Source organism: Atta cephalotes, assembly GCF_000143395.1.
Source record: "Atta cephalotes unplaced genomic scaffold scaffold00032, whole genome shotgun sequence".
Taxonomy (NCBI): domain Eukaryota; kingdom Metazoa; phylum Arthropoda; class Insecta; order Hymenoptera; family Formicidae; genus Atta; species Atta cephalotes.
The window spans coordinates 1059177-1080350 of record NW_012130096.1 but is presented as its reverse complement, the minus strand read 5'-3'; the positions used below and the strand labels follow the sequence as shown (position 1 = coordinate 1080350).

At 30.2% G+C, this 21174-nt stretch overlaps 1 protein-coding gene across 1 annotated transcript; it reads left to right on the top strand.

The window, feature by feature from the left end:
• Positions 1-9463: 9463 nt before the first annotated feature.
• Positions 9464-13932, top strand: LOC105621080 (pancreas transcription factor 1 subunit alpha). Its single transcript, XM_012202550.1, has 3 exons — positions 9464-9741; positions 10567-10889; positions 13793-13932. The coding sequence occupies exons 1-3, from the start codon at positions 9464-9466 to the stop codon at positions 13930-13932; spliced, it is 741 nt and encodes a 246-aa protein (XP_012057940.1).
• Positions 13933-21174: the final 7242 nt, after the last annotated feature.

The following is a 21174-nucleotide window of genomic DNA, read 5'->3' as shown; positions in this document are numbered from 1 at the left end:
TTTTTTACATTTTTCCAAACTTGTTTTTTCTAAAACAAACAATGCGAAAATTATCCCTTTAATTATTTTATATGTTTTCATATTACTATTATTATTTCTATTACATTAAAAAATAATTTTATAAAAGAAAAAGAATGTATGAATGTATGGACATATTTCATATATAATTATACATGTTTATGAATATTTATGTGTGTTTATACATATTTATGCATATTCATGAAAAATTTTTTATCAGGACTTTACAGGTGTTTTAGTAACTCTAACATCGCTGCAATTTTGATCAAAATCAGTGAAGAACATAGTCTCTCCTTGTTAGATATTAGTCATTTAAATTGTGCGTCAAATTTATTCTTCGGTCTTGCAGCAAATAAATTGAGTAATATTGCAAATTAAATTGCTTAGCAATTTACTAATTTGATGTTACATTTCGATGCATGTTATAATTTGTGAACTATATAATATCCCTAAAGAAAAATATCCCAAACAAAATGTCATGTACGTTCATTTCTTGCCAGTTAAGCATAAAACTCGAGAAAATCATTGTCGTTAATAAATGAATGCGTATTGCATTTTTGTCATATGCTTTGAATAGCATTTAATGAATGGTCCATTAAATATAGTCTCGGGGATATTTGATAAATATAGCGATGAAGATATCTGGGCAATGATCTGTAGATATTATATGAACAGAATGTTCGCTATCTTCATCAAGAGATATATCACTGACAAAAAAATCATTTCTTTCTTATTGCATATGACCTAACATTTTAAATCATATTTTCATCTTTATGTATACATCTGTTAAATTCACTTTAAATGATCTATAATTTCTTAGAATTTGGGATCTTATTTATAATTCGATGTGTCGCGAAAAGAATTAAAAGAATCAAAATTATATATAAAATATATATATATAAAATATATATATATATAAAAGATAACATAATGCAACATATATAAAATATAAAATTATACGTTACAATTAAAATTCTGTTTCTTGAAATCTTGAAGTGTGGATTATTTAAAGTAAACTTTATTAATTAAATAATTGGAAATATAAATTGTTGTATACGACGTCTCATAAAAATAATAGGTATATTTTAATTATATAATAATATATACGTTGCATACACTTTTATAAAAGCATATAATTTTGTAAAATAATATTAAATAAATTTATTAAATAATGTTAATATACACATATATATTATATACATATAATATAGTAAATTTAATACATATAATAAATTTATAATACAAATACGCAATATTATTGTAAAATTATTGTCTTTTATTTGTAACATTGTATTTACATTGTATTTACTACACTCTGTTTTCATTGAAGGCTGAGCTTGTGTCCTAGTCATCAAGTTCTCGTGTTCCGCGGAGTCTCAGCCACCTGTCTAATAGTGCGCCTCCTGTATCCGGTGCCGCCTAACCGTTTCCGGTGTACCCGGGGCTAGATGTTACCCCCTGCGGTGTCCTCATACGCGACCCCCGCGCAAAGGGGGCACGCGACCCCAAAAACACTCCACGCTCCAATGCACCGCCTTCCCCAGTTTTTCCTGGGGTACATCCCTCCCGCAGCGGGTGCGTATCTTCGGCAAGTACAATCCATTTGTTATTACGGCTTGTCAAGGAAAATTAGTGAGACCTCCAGCATTCGTAATTGTCGCTATTTTCCACGACTCATCTCCTAGAAAAAATAATCGGTCCAAAAATATATACTCAAGATATTGCTGAAAATATTATATATAATAATGATAAAACCCGGAGAAATTTTTCCATTTCTATTTCCTCTCTATTTACTCAATATTTATAATTTAGTCTCAGCAAAAAATTTATTAAATCTTGATATATTTCTTTAATAATAATAGTACTAACTAAACATGATTACTTCTAGTAAATAAATATTTATTCAAAAAATAATAGTTAAATCAAATTAATGATTCTTGTATCAAACAAGTATTTTTTTAATTCAATTTTTTTTCAATGATGAGGAGAAAATAAAAAATTTTTCACTTTCACAAATTTTGAAGCTGCGGCATTTTAGAATTTTATTTTAAATAAATGCTACAATAAATATATAAAAATGTAATGTTATTTTATTTTCAAAAAAAAACCTTATAAATATTGTAAAGTTTACATAATGTAATAATTTAATCTTTTATTCATAATATATACGATATAAAATATAATTTTTCTGGTCGATAAGATTAATGATCGGGCGGAAAATCATTTAAAATGTATGTCTTACCGCGTATCCCATATGCAATTCATGAACACAAATCGATTTCACACTCCCGTTGGGAGTGGATAAATTAATAGACACTTATGGTGCGTTTCGATGGGTTACTCCCTGTACCAGGTGTTAGTCGTGGCCTCCTCTTGCCAGGATGCACCGTGAAAAATCGCTTTATTCATGGAGTAGCTGATTCGGAGCCTCTTATTGCTCTGAAAATCTGTGTTTTAAATATATCTCAGAAATTATTGAAAATGTCTTCACAAAATCATGTAAAAGTGTATTGTAAATTATAATATAAATATATTAATTTCAAATACAACAATAAAAATTATGTTAAAAATTTCAGTAATTTCGTTTTTTATCACTTAAGTAGTTTGTATGAAATTTTTTATTACAGCAACCACTACAATACAATTTGATATACAAAAACTTTGAAGCATATATCTTGAAAGTATTTTAATTCTCTTCTTTAAAATTTTTTTCTGAGAAAGATAAATTTTAAATGATTTAAAAACATAAATGAGTTAATTGTTAATTCGGTTTATATATATATATATATATACCAAAGAAATGCGACAAAAGTTTTAATACATTTTAGTTTTATAGCATTATAAGTTTTTTTTATATTGCAAACGGTGACGACAAATCTTTTCGACGTAGGGATAATATTTATTCAATTGTCGATGCGAAGCGAGATTGCGCGAGTCTCGTCATCACTGGAATCGCGATTAAGCGCATACACGTGGCCATGCGAGCTTTGCCATTTAAATCCCCTTTAGTTATCTCTCGATCTCGAGGATCAAAAATTCTACCGGACAATGGAGCCGTCCCGATGCAGTATTTTCATTTCGGATTATATCGGAACAAGCTGCGGCTACATTCGATCGAAGTATATGTGATTAGCAAAGGAAAAAGAAAGAAATAATTCTTTGTTTTTTTTAAGCCATTAGTTGTAATTCAAAATTCGATTCCATTTATAATGTTATATATTGTGTACAAGAAATAATTGAATTATAAAATACATGTAAATACATATATAGCATAAAAATTATAATTAAGATTTTATCCAATAATCTGACATGAATTATAAAATGAGTTCTAAAGCAACAAATTAAATACGATAATTAATTAAAAATAATATTTTATAATACTATAATACGCAAATTTTTTATAATTACTAAAATATTGATGACAAACTTTTTTAGCTAATTTTTAATTTCATATTTTTGTATTTATATTTAAATTAATTATTTTTCAAATTATTATAGTTAAAATAAAATTTAAATAAAATTTTTTTTTTAGAAGAGTTATTTGTATATACGTCAACTAATGTAAAACATCAGCTTAAATATATTAATTATTTTAATTATTAATTATTTTATTTTGCGTGATATCACACGCGAAAAACATTAACACGAGATGCAATTATTAACGAATGGGGATATTAATTATAATCGTGGGAACTGGTAACACCGTTTTCCCGATTCTTTCTAGAGAAGCATCACAGATGGACCTATAACTCATTCGGGTTCGACGTACCCTCACTTCGTTATTTCGGAACTGCTAATTACCGGTGTGTTATAGATGAGATCCGAAATCATTTGGAAATGTAAGGATATTTGTAACAGGGCTTAGTTTATTAGCTGTCGGCATTATCAAAAAAAGAACCTCTTCTGTGAATTTGTGTTATTGAATATCAAAATACTGTTTTAAATCCTATAAAATATATGAAACAGAAAATTATAATTTATAATTTAATACGATTATTCGATATACGATATAAAAAGTAATCATTATAGTATGTATTAAATATTATATATTAAGTATTGTAATATAAGTATTATATTAAATATTGTAATAAGAGAGTAATTCTAATAATAATTCTAAATAATACAAATAAATAGTTATTATTGTCGCTAAAAAAATAATTTTCATATCACAATTATTGCAGGAAAAAATACAAATCGATATTTTTGTCGTGTCAAAGATATTAAATCATTTTCATTGAAAGATATAACAATTTATATTTCATTTATAATATTCATTTAAATTAAATTTCATGAAGCTCTTCCATAATATAAACAATTGCTGGAGTTTTATTTTATTTGTAAAAGTAACTTTCCTCTCTTTGTACACCTTCTGTTACAATCGATATGAATTCTATATGATTCTTGAGATGATTTTCATGTTACGATAAAAATACATTCAATTCAAAACAGGTGACACTTCCTTTTTCCCTACACATGTCTTTTATATAAAATTACAGTAAATATTGCCGAGTTAGAAAATGGAGCGTGCATCCGGCAAACATATTGCGAGCCGCAGTTATGCATTATTAAATTATTATCTGACGCTTAATAATGTGTTAGAGAAATCAGATCGTACTTGTTATGGTACGCATAATTACAGGTTGCTCGACAGGGCCAAATGTCGCCGAAGTGGTTAACCTGGAACGCAACCCTTTGTCGCGACATTGCGGCCGCACGTGACTTGCACGTGCGACCAATTTCTTTTCTATTATGAGCTTACCTGTGATTCGACAATGTGTTTTTTGTTGTTGCAATAATTTCGAGAGAGAGAGAGAGAGAGAGAGAGAGAGAGAGAGAGAGAGCAACTTGAGTGCAAAGAGCGAATTAATGAGAGAGTGGAAGAGAAAGTAAAGAATTGCGTGAAAATAAAACAAATATTTTGCATATATCGCAATTGCTTTGTACATAATTATAATAATATATTATAATGTGTGTAACTACATGTGTGTAACATAGCGCTGTTCATGTCGGCGAATGCTGCCTTAATAGAGGTTGCCTAATGACATTGGGATGCTGGGACTTGTTGGTGATTCTTTCAACTATTCTTCATACGTAGTAGTCCAAGAGATTCAAATCTGGGTTGTTAAGAGATCAGAATTCCTTGGATCAAAACATATTGACGTTATTTGAGAGCCAGTTTTGAATCAAATGGTTCGTGTGCACCGTCCTGCTGAAAAACATATGGCTTTCCGGACCCTACAGTTTCCATCCACAGCTACACTCATCAGAACGTGTACATACACTTCTTTTGTGACACTTTTCCCTTTTTTGAAGAACTACGATGGCATGACATCACCCTCACTGGACACAATATCTAGGACGTGAACATTGGCCAGAAATTTCATTGTGATAACATCCAATGTCTGGAACATCCTCGACATCGTGAGCGAGTCAGTAATCCGATTGATTTTAATATCAACAGTAAAAATTTTTTCAGAAAAGAATCTGATATGTCCCGACGCTTCGTTTTTCCGACATATAACAACAAGGACATATAACAACAATAGCAGATTGCAGCAAGCAACTCGCTTTGTCTTGTCAGTCTCAGAGAGCATTTGTCGTATCTTTAGTGTGTAGGATTTGTATCGAAGGTCAATTCGACGCATTGTTGGTACGCTTACACCAACTATCGATAATTCTAATTTTTGCAATGATTACCCTGGGTCATCCGAAATCAGCGCTTGAGCCCTTTCGACTGCGGTGCATTTTTTTCGAGTGACTCTTCCTCGCTGGCATACTGGAACCTTCGTTAGACTGTTCTGAAGCTATATATTTTGCCACAATGTCATAAACGGTTGATCTCGGGTATCCAAAAAACTGAATTATTTCCGTTGCTGAGTATCCAGCGTAAAGGTCTTGGATAATCGCGGCTCTTCGATTATACTCCGCAGCCGCACTTCGTTTCAACATCGCTGTCATTTTGAAGTAATGACTGTTTACTAAAAGCATTCATCAGACTTTCTCGGATGCCAACAACGACCTCTGACGGAGGTACAATAGCTGGAAATTTAAATTGAAATTTGTCCGGATTTTGGTGACGCATCCTGTATATATTTTTATATTTATTTGCATATTACTTACATTATAACATATTCTTCCTATTTATTTATCTGTATATAATATGTATTATCTATTATCGTTTTATAAGATAAAGTGAGATAATTTGAATATGATAACAGAAGTTTTCAAATTTATTGTATGAAAGATTGAGGCCGTACAATGTATTCAATCAAACATACAAAACATATAATTATATTGCACTTGATATTTTGTATATTTAATTGAATACACTATGCGTTCTCAATCTTTCATACAATTTGAAAATTTTTGTTAACCTATCCAAATTATCTCGCTTTACCCTATAAATTAAATATGAGTATGTATAGATAATAGACATACAAGTGTGAAAGCAGCGTAACTAATACATTGACTATTTTTTTGATATCATAAGTTTCTCTTGCTCGCTAGTTTATAACTGGCTTTCTTCACTGCGATGGACTTTCGTTCTCGTCCGTCGGATAATTACGAATTCATGAAGTCGCTACAGTAGATACTTGAAAATTCTGTAAGTTCGACGAACAAAACCTATAGTTAGCCAAGTTCGCAAATAACGAATATCTAACGAATATCTAACGATGAAAACTTTCGCGAAGATGTCGAAACGTAAGGGCAGCGGTTTTTATATAATAGTTTCGATAGATAGTCGTTAACAACTTTGGAATGAAACATTCTACTAGCACCTCTAACAAGCTAGAATAAAATATTTAAAAGAATATTCTAATGTTTAAGTAAAAGGATTGGTAAATTTACTTACAAAATATATATGTATAATTTAAAGTCCAATAACCTGGATCTTATATATATTTTGTATAATTAGGTGACGCTTTCTGTGTTAATTATAGAGAGACAAACCAGAAAAAAAAATTTGTATTACTAACTAATGCTTTGTATTACTAACAAAAATATCTAGTTGGATTGGAATTTTGATTGAAAATGAATGAATTAGAATTTTCTGTCCAAATCTATTAAAATTATAGTTAAGATAATCAAAATTCTAATTAACATAATTAAAATCTTCTGGTTCGTCCAACCAGATATTTTTCAACCAGATATTTTTCAGTGTACATTATTTATAACTGATTTTGCAATCATAATAAATATTTATATGAATAATATATTATCTATGTACAGAGAAATTATCATTGTTACGTTTTCAAAAATCCTTCAATTAATCTCGATTTCGCATATCTTAATTGAAGAATCTAATTATTGCATACGCTTATTTTAATCTAAATATTTTAATAACTCAATTAAATGTATATTTCGGCAGTTTAATGAAGTATATTTAATCTTACACAATTTCAGATGAACATTTCCTCGGTATAAATAAAACAAACCACTATAATTTAACTGCTTTCAATCCGATTTCACTAAAATTCCAGTTCGTCCCTTCAAATTCAATCCATTTTTAAATATTTTCGCGCGAACTTCTTTATAATTAGCTTATTATGTTCAAGAAAGTATATACGTTCCGATCGGTTGCAGTTCTCCCGGCAGCGTTCCGGGACGCTGTTCCTAGGAACGAGAACAACGGCAGTTCCTTATCAGATCGATGAAGAGGCGGCACCGCTACCCCAGCAACCAAGGGGTAGGCAGGCTCTGCCAGCCGCGCGCTCGACGAATGGGGTCGTAGCTGGGCTTTCAACCCTGGCATGGCTTCCGCTTTGCTACTCATCGCTTTTCGATTTTAGTCCAGCGAGAGACCACCTGAACGATCGGTAGCACGGTAGGGTCTGCAGGTCGACAGGAAACTGCGGAAGATTCCAGTTTTCGGGCGCGAAATTGGCAAACATCTGGAAGAGCATAATTAAGGGATATTCCCGAAGTCACGCGGTGGTGAAAATCTGCGGAAAATCGTGGAACGAGCGATGTTTTTTGTGACGAGTAAATTTATGAGGAAATGCCTAAGTTGTCAGTGGGAATGCGAAACTAAATAACAACAAGGAAATTGAAAGGGAGATTTGAGAGAAAAATATCTTAAATTACATTAGCGTTGCGTTTTTTTATAGAAATTCAAAGACGATGACAGCAATCCGCAAATATTTGAGGCATTAATGTAATTGCAAAGTGCAATTAGGGAACTTTCTTTAGGATTTAAGACTTGTGAGAATTTTCTTAGTGATCTCTGTATTTTTTTGGAAGAATTAGACGTGAATGATCATGGACAAGCATAATAAATAAAGCATAATAAATAAATAAATCTGAGGGAAGACAATTGAAACATCAATGCAATTGCGAAAAGTGCAATCTGAAGGATGACGTATTAAAAATATTTCAGAAAAAAATAAAACCTGTATGATAAGAAGATGACCAAATATAATCGTAATATTTAAAATCAGATGTATGTCTTCACTGAAAAAACCATTAATGGTTGCGAAAAGACTGTAATTTAGAATGCCATTTTTAATTAATAAACAACGAAGAAATATATAAAGCAAAAGAGTTCATGTATAATTACAATATTTTCCGATAAAAGCTTTTTGAAAATTTCTCGCAACGGGGACAATAAACGAAACTATGCGTTAAATATAATAAAACCATCAGCAGTGTAACGTCAGCAACAACACGGAATGACGGAGAAGATTGTAAATCAACGTAACTAATTAAATCCCAACATAATTAATGTTCCGATTTCTATCAATCATTCTTTTGCAACTGCAAGAAAGCGAATTAAAATCCCGCGTGAAATATAAGAAGGTTTTATAGTCAAGAAAGGATAAAAACATATATAATAAGATGTTATTCTCACAGACATGCATCGCGAATATAAGAGATCATCGGGATGATGTTCGTAAGTAGTAAATCGTAATGTCGTAAGTAGCTTGATTTTCGGACACGAACTGAAGCATCTCGAGGCGTGAGTACCAAGTGTTAACAAGTGTTTGGACAAATCTCGACACGTGCCCGGAGTTCGCCAAGACACGTGCCGCTGTTTAGAAATATTATCCTGCACGCGCCTGGCTGGCACGTGTCGATCGTATCTTTCAATCCTCGAGACGTGTTCGAGGGTGCGCAGGTACGATCAGAAATTCCGGCAAACTATGAAATCGTTCGACACGAGGATTTGAAATTTAGTTGCTAAACTCGTCCAATAATTAAATACGATTATCATTCAAAGTGTCTAGAGCGAAGAATTAAATGGCGTGAGTTACACGACGGTCTCGTCGTTCTACGTCTAGTCATACAATCTAGTCGTATTTTTCGTTAATTAGTGAGCGATCTTCAGATCCGATAAGAGACCTAAATTAAGGGGCTAAATTAAGGAAAGTATATTATAATTAATATTTGTGAGACGCTTAATTATTAAATCTGATTATTGGCGAATTGGACATTAAACACCGTCATCATGTATTCGATTGACAATCTCGAACGAGATATGATGAACCGGCAGTATATGTATGAAGCGCACAGCTTCCTGGGTAATCCAGCAATCCCGGCATTGCCGCCGCATTGCGGGGTACCTACAACGGCGACGCTTCCGGCGGTGATCCCGTCGCAGATCCCGTCGTCCCATCATCCATCCGGTAGCACCGGTAGCACCAGCGGTAGCGAGCACTATCTCTACGACGAGAACAGCAGTGACGAGAGCGTTTACAGCAGCGATCAGGAGAATCACGCGAGAGAGTGAGTACTTCAAAAGTGCTTGCTTTCTTCTGATTTCCCCTTGTTTTCCAATTCAAATATCGAGTCACAGTACCATGCAGAAAATGTGTTTGCTTCACTTCAGGTGCCTTTCATTCAGTGACACAAATCGACAAAAGTATCGTTATGTTTTTGTTACTCGTGCAAAGAAAGATAGAATGATATTTATGTCGACTTTTTGTGATTAAATGGAAGGCACCCTTTTAGATTCTCAGATTCCTTTTTCTTTTTCGATCTTATAAAAAATTTAAAGCTGTTCTTTCTTCTTTGAATCTTGAAATTGCTAAATCTTTAAAGGATTTCGTACTGATTATTACGGAAAATTGGGTAAAATAAGTTAGTTTTCACATATAATGTGTATGTGTATGTGTGTGTAGCTTATAACTAACTTATTTATAATAAACAAAAACTGTTGTAGAACAAAGTTCAACAACGAATAATTTTTGAATTGTGTAAAATATGTATTCACAGTACTTTTGATGCATTATAACTAAAAAAGTATTTATTATTAAGCCTTATGTCTATGACATCTTTTATTTTTATTGCATTATAAGCTAAATTATATGTGAAAATATTAATTCACTAAGGTCTATTTTTTATATAATTAGAAGTCCTTTGACTTAAAATTCAATAAGATTTGTTATTAATTTTCTAAAAAAATGATTTCAAGTATCAAAATATTCAAAGTTGATATTTCATAAATGAGTAAATGTTAAAGTATTTTAATATCAAATTATGAATGAAATAAAAAATTTCTGATCGTTTTATAAATTCATACAGCAACCGGTTTGTCACTTTTGTCCGTAGACGAAGTCGGAGTAACCGGCGCGGCGGACCATCGGGAAAATGTCCGAGACAAGTCCAGGTTCAGCAACGGCAGGCGGCGAATATGAGAGAACGAAGACGAATGCAGAACATAAACGATGCCTTCGAGGGCTTGAGGGCTCATATACCGACCTTGCCGTACGAGAAGAGACTGTCAAAGGTCGATACGCTGAAGTTAGCAATCGGTTACATAAACTTCCTCAACGAGCTCGTTAGGGCGGACAAGGGTAACGACCCTTTGACGGGCAATAGCGGTCTCTCGAGGTGTTCCAGTCGAGATGAATCTAAGAAAGTCATAGTCCGTGGTGAGGCCAATTTTAATTATATATATATCTATGGACAGTTCTCGATTAATGCAACGCGATAATTAATTTATTAATACTTCTACATATATTCGATGCTAAAAGGAAGAAAATTTTTATTCAAACTTTATTTATGAAACATTTCATTTATTAAATTATTAATCTTTAAGTGGATAAGCATGTATGGCCACAACATTCTATATAATAAGAAACATTTTATATTTGTGTTGGAAACGATTTTAGTCCTTATTAAAATTTTGTGTTAAATTTTTAATATATTCGAATGTTAATTTAACAGTACGATTGTTATTTAAATATTTCTTGTTAAATTGATATTCAATTGATTTCTTAGTGTGAGAATAATATAACCTACGAGTAATTGAGCAGATAACAAAAATAATGAAAAATTGAAATGAAATTTCAAAATATAAATTCTAATATAAATGAATAAAATATATTAATTTAATATATTATAAATGTTAATTGTATTGAAAAAATATGCTTCTACAATTTGCTTACAAATTGTATCAATGTTACATTTTTTTGTGTTTAATTTTTATACATAATATCTGTTTACATCTATCTTATATTAAATTAACACAAAAATTTTATTGGACTACTTGGGATACGTAAAATATGTTAAAATTAACACAAATTTTTCAAATTTATCTAGAAATGGAAAATAAAAAGTATTGTCCAGATATCCATCAAATCTTAAAGTTCATTATTTCTATATTCCTTTATTAAATAGAATCTATTTCATAAAAGTATCTAATTAATATAAATTTAACTTGTACATAATATACTATAATATAAAAAAACATAACTATAAAATTAATAATTTTTTTATGATATTATGGGTATTCTACTTATCAACTTGTGTATCTTTAAGCTACTCTTATCAACTTATAGAAGTTTATGAAAAGATTAATGAAATTGACATCAAGCTTTTCACAAAAAAATTAGTAAATTCATTTTTTTTATATTTCTCAATTTTTAGCATTAAATATATGTTAATAAATCAGAAATAAAGTTATTCAAAATTAAAATGTTATAAATAAAAGCTGAAACGTTGTTAGCTTTTCTGAAATATATTTCCAACGAGTCGATGAAAGAAAAATCGAGTTGTATATTAATTGAAATAAAATTCCAACATCAAAAACTGCTTGCATTTTACATGATGCATGTTATATTTGAAGTTCACAATAGCGTATTAATACGGTTTCAATGTGAAACGTGATACGTTTATATTTACAACATCAGATCTTGCTAAAATTTTGCTGAATCCATGATTCGATTTTCATTATACTGCCGCGATATTCAGTTTTGATAATGCAGAATTGTATACTGTTATATTCCACGTTATTTCGATATTATGTGCACAATGTATTAATATCGGACCGACCTGTTTCCACCCCGTGCGAAATCATAGAACGATTTATCATAATTACCCATCTACCCTTTATTCCAGGACAGGTGTCCGTCAGATATATGGTGTTTCGAGGTGAATTTACTATCTGGAGATAATTGAGAGATTATCAAAATTTTGGGAATCGCACGTAATCGTTCTGTTTATTTACATGCCGCTTTCGCGCAAGCTATTTAATTTTCGATATTTTTAAATTACAAAAACAATTGTGAGACAATTTATTGTACACAGTGCAAAATTTGTATTAAATTTAATACATTTTATGTATTCTATATGATCCACTTAAATTTTTGCATTAATTTAATATAAGATGAATTTATTAGAAAATAACAAATAACAAAAAAAATTATGTCAGAAAGTTAACACAAAAAATGTAACACTAATACAATTTATACACAATTTGTGGAAACAAATTTTTTGATGAAATTAACACTTCTGATTAAATTAACATATATTTTATTTTATTCATTTATCTTAAAATTTATATTTCAAAATATATTATTTTTATATTATTTGTTCTTTTATCAATTTAGTTATTTTGATATTAAGAAATATCGAATATCAATTCAATACAAAATATTTAAATTATTCAAATAACATATTACATTAAATTAACATTTGAATGTGTTAAACATTTGACATAATATTTTAAAAGGAATAGAAATTGTTTTTTACTATTCTCTAAAATTTTTAGAGTAAATCTTACTCTACAGAGTGAAATCTCACTTTTAGGTTTTCATTTTCATAATATATGGTTATCTAAGGATTAAAGTTTATTAAAAGATTTTTCAATGAAATTCATTCATAAATTTCTTGGTAACTTTTAGTATTCATAGTCTTATATTCAAGATCTATCAGTTCTTATATTCAAAGCTTAAGTTCAATCTTGAAGTGTTATGAACCAATCAGAGAGCCGCATTATCATCTTAAGATATTACTTAAAACGATTTTAAAATAAGAACCAACTATGAATACTGATCTTAATCTTTAAGCCTAACAATATATATTGCGAAATTTAATGCTTAAAGATTGAAAATTGAGAAAACTTTTTTCTAAGACTCAATTTTCACTTTTTAGAGTAAGACTTCACTCCAAAAAAATTTAGAGAGTATGTATGAAAACAATAATTTAACATATTTCTACGAATTAAGAAAAAATCCTTGTGTCGACCTTAGTTTACCGATTTCGCGTTTTTTTATTTAGAAAATGGAAACAATTTTAAATGAAAATAATAATAAATCAAGTAGAAAAAAGAAGAATCTTATTTTAAAATATAAGAATTCTATTTTGAAAAATACATTCTTTAATTCTATAAACTATGCAAAAAATGTACTTGTATAATATTATTGAACACCAAGACTCGCTTCAATTAAAAATCTCTCTTTTATTTGAAAATGGAATCGTGATTCTTTTATTACTTTATTTTCTCCAAATTTTGTTAATTTTCGAATTACAACTTTCGAATTACAACTTTCAGGTAGCGGTGGGAATCCATTCATCTCGCACTCGCTCTCGTGGTCAAGAAAATCGGATATCTCGCCGAACGGCACGATGTACGCGAAGGTTTGGACACCAGAAGATCCGCGAACATCGAAAAATGGGACGACGTTCGAGTAGATAGCGAATTTGATTTCGTTTTATGAATATAAGCGGAGGATCGGACACATCGCACGGTTGTGAGAACATTTCTCATCTAGAATGTTATTTAGTGTCTAAGGGAAATGTTTCTAGTCACTTGATCCTCGTTATTTGTACCTTATGATCATCGAAGGTCTCCGATTTTTTGGACGACAAAATGGTCATCAGTTTATACAGCTCTCGCGATTTCATCAAAAAGGTACGGTAAATTAATGAATTAACCATTGCAAAATACACACGTTTGAGTTACAGAAATTTTTTTATTTAGAAAATGGAAACAATTTTAAATGAAAATTAGGTGAATAATAATAAATCAAGCAGAAAGAAGAAAAATCTTATTTTAAAATATAAGAATTCTATTTTGAAAAATACATTCTTTAATTCTATAAACTATGCAAAAAATGTACTTGTAAATTATGTAGCATATAAATATTATTGAACACCAAGACTCGCTTCAATTAAAAATCTCTCTTTTATTTGAAAATGGAATCGTGATTCTTTTATTACTTATTTTTCCTTAATTTTGTTAATATCTTATTTTCTAAGTAATATTGCAGTCTGAATATTTTCAATAGAATTTTAAAAGATGACCATGAAATATCTTTGAAAGAAAATAATTTGTCCTTGATTTATTTCTGAGAAGAGATTGGGTTGACGTTTATTTTGTAATGGTCGATTCAATTTTTGCCGTTTTGTATAATACAAATCGGTGTACGCGAAATTTTTACGAACGTTTTTCGAAATGGGCTTTGTAAATAGAAATTACTGAAATAGAATTATAATAGAATAAGCACCGTTTATACATAATTAACGCGACGTAATGGTGATGCATAGCGAGCATCATTATTGCCACTGTGAATAACAAAGCCAAATAAACGTAGTTCCGAGAACTTTATTGTGTTTATCATTCAGGCCTCCAAAAATGATTAAATTCATCTTCCTCTTTCCTCAAAGACTGCACAAAAACAACGGTTTTATTAAAGTATCAGTATAAATTTCAAGCGAAATATAAATCTGAAAATAATTTTATTGGATCAAAATAATTATATAGAACGCCTAAGTATTGATAACAATGCTGCAAAAAAAAGTTTTGACATTTTTAAAATCTTAAAAAAAATTATTTTGATAGTCCAATAAAATTATATTCAAATTATCTGATTAAATTTTTAAATGCTCTAGTAAACCATTCTTTGCACTTCATCTACAAACGGTACTTACATAATTAGCGAATTACATCGAAATCATGATAAACATAATCTTCAAAACATAGCTTGATTAAATCGAGACGAAAATCCAAATAGAACAATAAGTTATCATAATATCAACATAATATCCTCAAAATGATCATTAAAAGTTTCAATCACTTACGTTCCCTTTTCACTTTTTAACGTTTACAATTCATTTTAACGCCATTTCGACGTTATTGTGACTTATTATTCTCTTAAGAGATAAAGTTTTATTGTATCTTTTTTCACAATATTGAGAAACTTATTCAAACTATACCGTCTTTTGCGACGAATCAGCGTGGAAGTTTTAAGTCATCAAATCTCGTCCGGGTTTCCGTAATCCGTGATTCGAAGATACTTGTGATAACATTATGTTGAAACAGAGTATCAGCAAGATGGCCGAAATCGCCGAAGGGTTTATAGTGCCCTAAAATGTGCTTCTTGCATTTTAGCAAGGGTGAATTCGAGTGAGAGGAGAGAGAGAGAGAGAGAGAGAGAGAGAGAGAGAGATATGGCAATGAGAGAAGAAGAGCACAAGAGACGCGGTGGGCGGTACGTCGATATTGCGGCGTCGCGGCGCCCTATGACTCGACGGGGATAATGGCGTCGACGGCTGCAAGTCTTCTCACGATCCTTCGGTTCTTCCTTCTCATTCCCGACGCTGCGGCGAGTTTCCATTTCCCGCTTTATTTCCCTCTCTTTCTCTTCGGTTGTAGAGGCAGACATTATCACAAATCATTATTGTCATTAGCAACTTCGCGAAGCTAGCAACACGGAAGATAAGAAACTTCAATCCTGCATTACATTATTATACGTTTGCTTGTGGTAAAACACTGTTCGATTTATTACGATTGCGATGGTCTCCCTTGGCCGATTGAATAATAGAATTTATTATCGCCGTAACTTTTATTATGCGTGACTCTGTAATCCTTCTGTCATTCTTCTGACTCTGGAAGAATGACGGTGACTTTGAAAACTTTGAGGCTTTGCTTAGCAAAATTTTATATGCATTGTTCTAACGTTCCTTTCGAAGTCTATGTGCGCATAGAAAAATATCATTCTAAAAAAGGTAATTATTCAAACAAATTAATTTTCTTTCCTTTAAATGCGATTATTTTTAACAAAGAATTTTTTTTATAATACTCTTTTGATAGTAATTTTAATAATTTCTAATTTATAAATAATAATTTATAATAATCTTAAAATATATTTATTACAAATTTTAGAGGAACTCATTCATATATACTCAAAACAAGGATTTGTTTTCTTTTCAAGCTTATTATAAAATTAATCAAAGAAGCGACTTTATATAATAAGTAAATCGATTTTATTTTAATTTAATAATCTTGAATGAAGTATTAAATTTAGTAGGATTCAATAATATATTTTGAATAAAGTTGATGCTTGCAATAATGTATGATAGATTTGTGGATACATGAACTTTTAGGCACTTGAAACAAGTTATTATTTGCGTATAGTGTGTGTATTTTTCTGCGCCGTGGATATATCTACGATTTTAATTTATCACGAGAGAAGGAGATAAAAATTGATCTTTACACAAAAAATTTAAAATGCTTATATTATTTACAATAGTATTCTGCACGATGTGCCATTCTATCCTGTGTATTTCTTTTCTTTAAAATAGGAACAGTTTGGTTAAATATAATAGTCTCTTTATCCTTTTCTTCTTTTTAAACGCACAAATTTACAAATATTTTCTAAAAATATTAAAATATATATAATTATTTATAATAATTTTGCATGCTTATAAAAATGATAAAAATTAACCCAGACACGAACAATTCAACGTATTTAATAAAGGATAATCATCGTGTATACAAAGCTAGTCTTTGAAAGTTCTTTAATGAATTTTTATATAAATATAAAAGTATTTGTCAATAACTTGTTTGTCGTTTAACTTTTCATCGTAAAAATGATTTTAAATGATTTTAAATTAATTCGTTCTCTTTGACAAAATTTATAAGAGGGAGGGGAACAAGCGTCATCTCCTGCCTCCTCTTTTATTATACGTTCGCCTATGTCACACTTTAATTATTTTAAAAGATTGATTGAAAAATGAATCACTCTTTATATTTAAATATCTGTTGCATAAATATCTTTTAAAAGTTACGTATACATATATAATTTTCTTTATGTTTTGTACTTTAAATATCGAGGGAATAGATTTTCTTGAAATTTCCATGTTGCGCGAGAAAGTTACGTATAAATTTTTGTTTAAACAAAATAACTACTAATTCGGAAGACACACTGCTATAATATATATAAATATCCTCAAATTTTTATATTAAAACGAACGAATTTTCTAAGACATTTTGATAATTATTGATTGATTAAATCTCGATAGGAAATTTTAACTTCGCAATGATAACTATATTAATTTGAAAGATCTGCTGCGATAAAAATATTTAAAAGCAAAAGGAGAGCTTAAAGCTTTTCCTGAAATTTAGAATTGCCAACCAGACAGATCTAATAATAAATAAGGAGCAGACTTTCAAAATGCAAAAATGACATTTTTGTCCAAAATGTCATTTTTTTAAATTAGAGATGACGTAGTTCAGTGTTGAATGACTTATATATTATAAGCTACTCTGAGATATTCAGAAAGCATTTTTTCATCATTCATTTATATGCTGAAAAAACAGACATTTTTATTGCATTATGTTTTTTTCTTAACTAGAAACAAACAAAATGCATTTGTTTAATATTTTGAACAATTGTTAAGCAATTTTGTTTAATATTTCACATCCTATTAATTGACGTTGTTGTTATTTTCTGTAAAGTGCATAATTTTTTTGTGTGCATAGTTTTTTCTTTTTCTGAAAATTACAAATTACAAATTTTGGATAAAACATATTTTGAAAGTCTGCTCCTCAAATAAAGTGTAGTACATTCGCTGTGCTTGCAAAGTACGCTCAGAATACCCGCAGAGTGCGATGGGCCACTATCAGCTGTGAAAACAGCGTTGTTTATAGACACCGCAGTACAATGAGGTGTAATTGAATCCATATTCTACTGGGGAGTGTGTGCCTGGTGAACCCGAACCCTCTCGACGTCTCGAGGGGGGCTAGCGGAACGGTAGCCCCTAGGCCCTCGGGTGGTTATACTTAACGGTTCGGGAAATCGAGGGTGGCCGTCGATTTGTGGACAATTAGGGACGATTTCGTATACTGGGCGAAGGGGAAGAGGCGAGTCGCGTATAACCCCGATCGATTCTAAATTTTCATCGTCTGATAAGATGCGTTTCGTGCCATTCGATAAAGCGTCTAATGATTGCTTGATGCTTTTTGATTTGAGTCCTCGGTTTTGAAAAGATTTCAAGAGAAATACAATTTTGAATTGCTTACGAAATCCTTCTTGTGCGCTTGTGAAGAATCCGGAGAAATCCTCGGGTGACTTTCGGTCGAACATCCCTTCTCATCATACTCAAATTGTATAATTTTAATATATTTATTTTATATTTTTATCTTTATTATAACGAAATTCAATTTAAATTCTTATTAAAAATATGAAATGTTAAAAAATAGACACTTGAAAGGTAAATAATAGATTCCTTTAAAAAGAGGGCTGACACGAAATTTATAATTTATAGAATCTACTTATAAAATCTAAAACGAAATTAGTTCCAATAATTATAAGTGGAGTTTGTTTTAAGGAAATTAGTTTGAATAATATATTCGTAAATAGTGATAAGAAATATTAATATTAAAGAAGAACAATATAAACTTGTATCAAAGCACTTCTTATTACAATGTATGTATATTCTCGAAAGAGAATATGAATCGTTTATGTAACGTTCGAGTGACCGAGAGCTTATCTAGGTTGACGCAGGTGTGTCGATACACCTGCCCTTATCGCTCACACACTCGATCAGGGTGAACGATTTTTTTAACTTTAAGCTGATATACGCGAGCTAAGTAATACCTGAATAATAAAAAAATATGTGAGTTCGTAATTTAAAGAAAAAGATCACATATTAATTTTAATGACACAATGTTCAATCCTTTAAAATCTGTATAGATAAAGAAGATATAATAATATTTCTTATCAGAAGTAAAAGTAATTTAGAATTTCATTTCGTCACGAATGTTGCAAGATATAGTAACTCGCGATGATTTTTATGTTTTTTAAAACTCCTCACCGTCTTGGATTGTGACATCACAAATGAAAAAAATATATAAAGAAAATTCTTGCAAACTATATTAAAATATATTTTTTAATAAAACAACTTTTGTAATATTTAATAAAACAACAATCGATAGAATTGTAAAATATATATCCACAACTCTCTTTGTTCCAGCAATAAATAATCATATATTTGTAATTAAATTATGTCTAACCAGAAAATGAAACAAAATATTGAAAATATTGAAAATATATGACAACTGTCGAATCGAAATAAATATGATTGAAATAAATATGATTTTATTATATCGAAATAAAAGAAGAGTTTTCAAATGATATAAAAATGCAGCCAAATGTAAGCCAAACCCAAAGTCTTCGTGTGATTAGATTCAATTTATTCAATTTACAGACGTTTCGATCCCAAGAATTGTCCTTCCTTTTCAATGTATACGATAAATGTAGTCATAAAAATTAAAAATTAAATCTAGAACATCGTTAATCTATATTGCTCAGTATAAATGCTAAGAAAACATCGTCTGTGGTATCTCGTTGAACACTCAAATTATTATGTCTATGTTTATATTGAACTATAGTTAATGACGCACCATTACACAATCTTGAAATACAGATAAGTTATTATAAGATGTAAACTGGTGAGAGAGTGACTAGCAACTGAGAGTTTTCAATACATTTTACAAGTTTACTCAAATGCAAATATTGTTTTATCGAAAAATATTTCTATTTTAATATATTTTCATTTTTAAAATTTTCATTAAGTTCTTTCTCGTTTCAGATGTCATCAATCTGAAGATCTGTAGTGAGTAGTCAGGAAGTAGTCTCTTAACAATTATTATTTGTTAAAAGATAAAGCGTCTGTAAAGGATTACGATGAACTGGCAGTTTATTCGTGGCATCCGAAATATTGGTCTTAACCGTCCGGAAAGAAGCGGTCATTGAGAGGCGTGAAAGTTCAGTATTCGGCATTGAGTTTAATCTGCTATAACGTCATGGTACGATGATCCCGTGGAAATTAGCAAACCATAGAATCCGGGTCCCTCCCCTCTCTCCCTTAATGCGGAGCCGCGCATTAAGGGTACCCCTCTTGTCGCAAGGGGCACTTGTGTTGATCCTCGCAGCTGGAGTGACACACAAATAAAGTATTAATTCTCGATTCTTCTGTCGCAATAATGGTATCCGCGCGTTACAACGTAACATGGAGATGTAATAGCGCTCGAATGGAGATATAATACTTCGCCCCCTTTCCTGTCATATACATATCCTTTTCCGAAACAATTTTTAAAGCGCATAATTGAAATAATTTTCGCTTACTATTATTTGAGATAATTTCGCTTTTTTTTATATTATAAATAATTTCCAAATTATTTTTTAAATGATTTTTAGAAAAAATAATTCATGTATTATGCGCTAAAAATAATTTTGTGTGCAACATAAACTTCTTTTTACGAAAAAAAATTAAATATATTGTCAAAAGTTTTAAATTGTGATTTTTTTCTTTTCTTTCTCTTTAATCTTAATAAGAGCAGATCGCATTAAAAAAAATGCGCTTTTGCGATGAATGACAGAAAAGTTATTTGTATATATTACAATAAATAATAATTTGGTAATAAATTATTGTAAAGTAATTCGCGTTATTAAAAACAGTGTATTAAATTTAAAAATATAAAAATATGATAAGAAAATCAAGAAAAACATGATCTTTAACAGAGTTAAAAAGCATTGAATAATTTAAATATTAAATGCAAATTTGATAAAAACTTAATTTGCATTATTTGCGAATATTCATACCTTCTTTCGCATTTACATTTAAAATTTATACAAAGTACAGAATAAA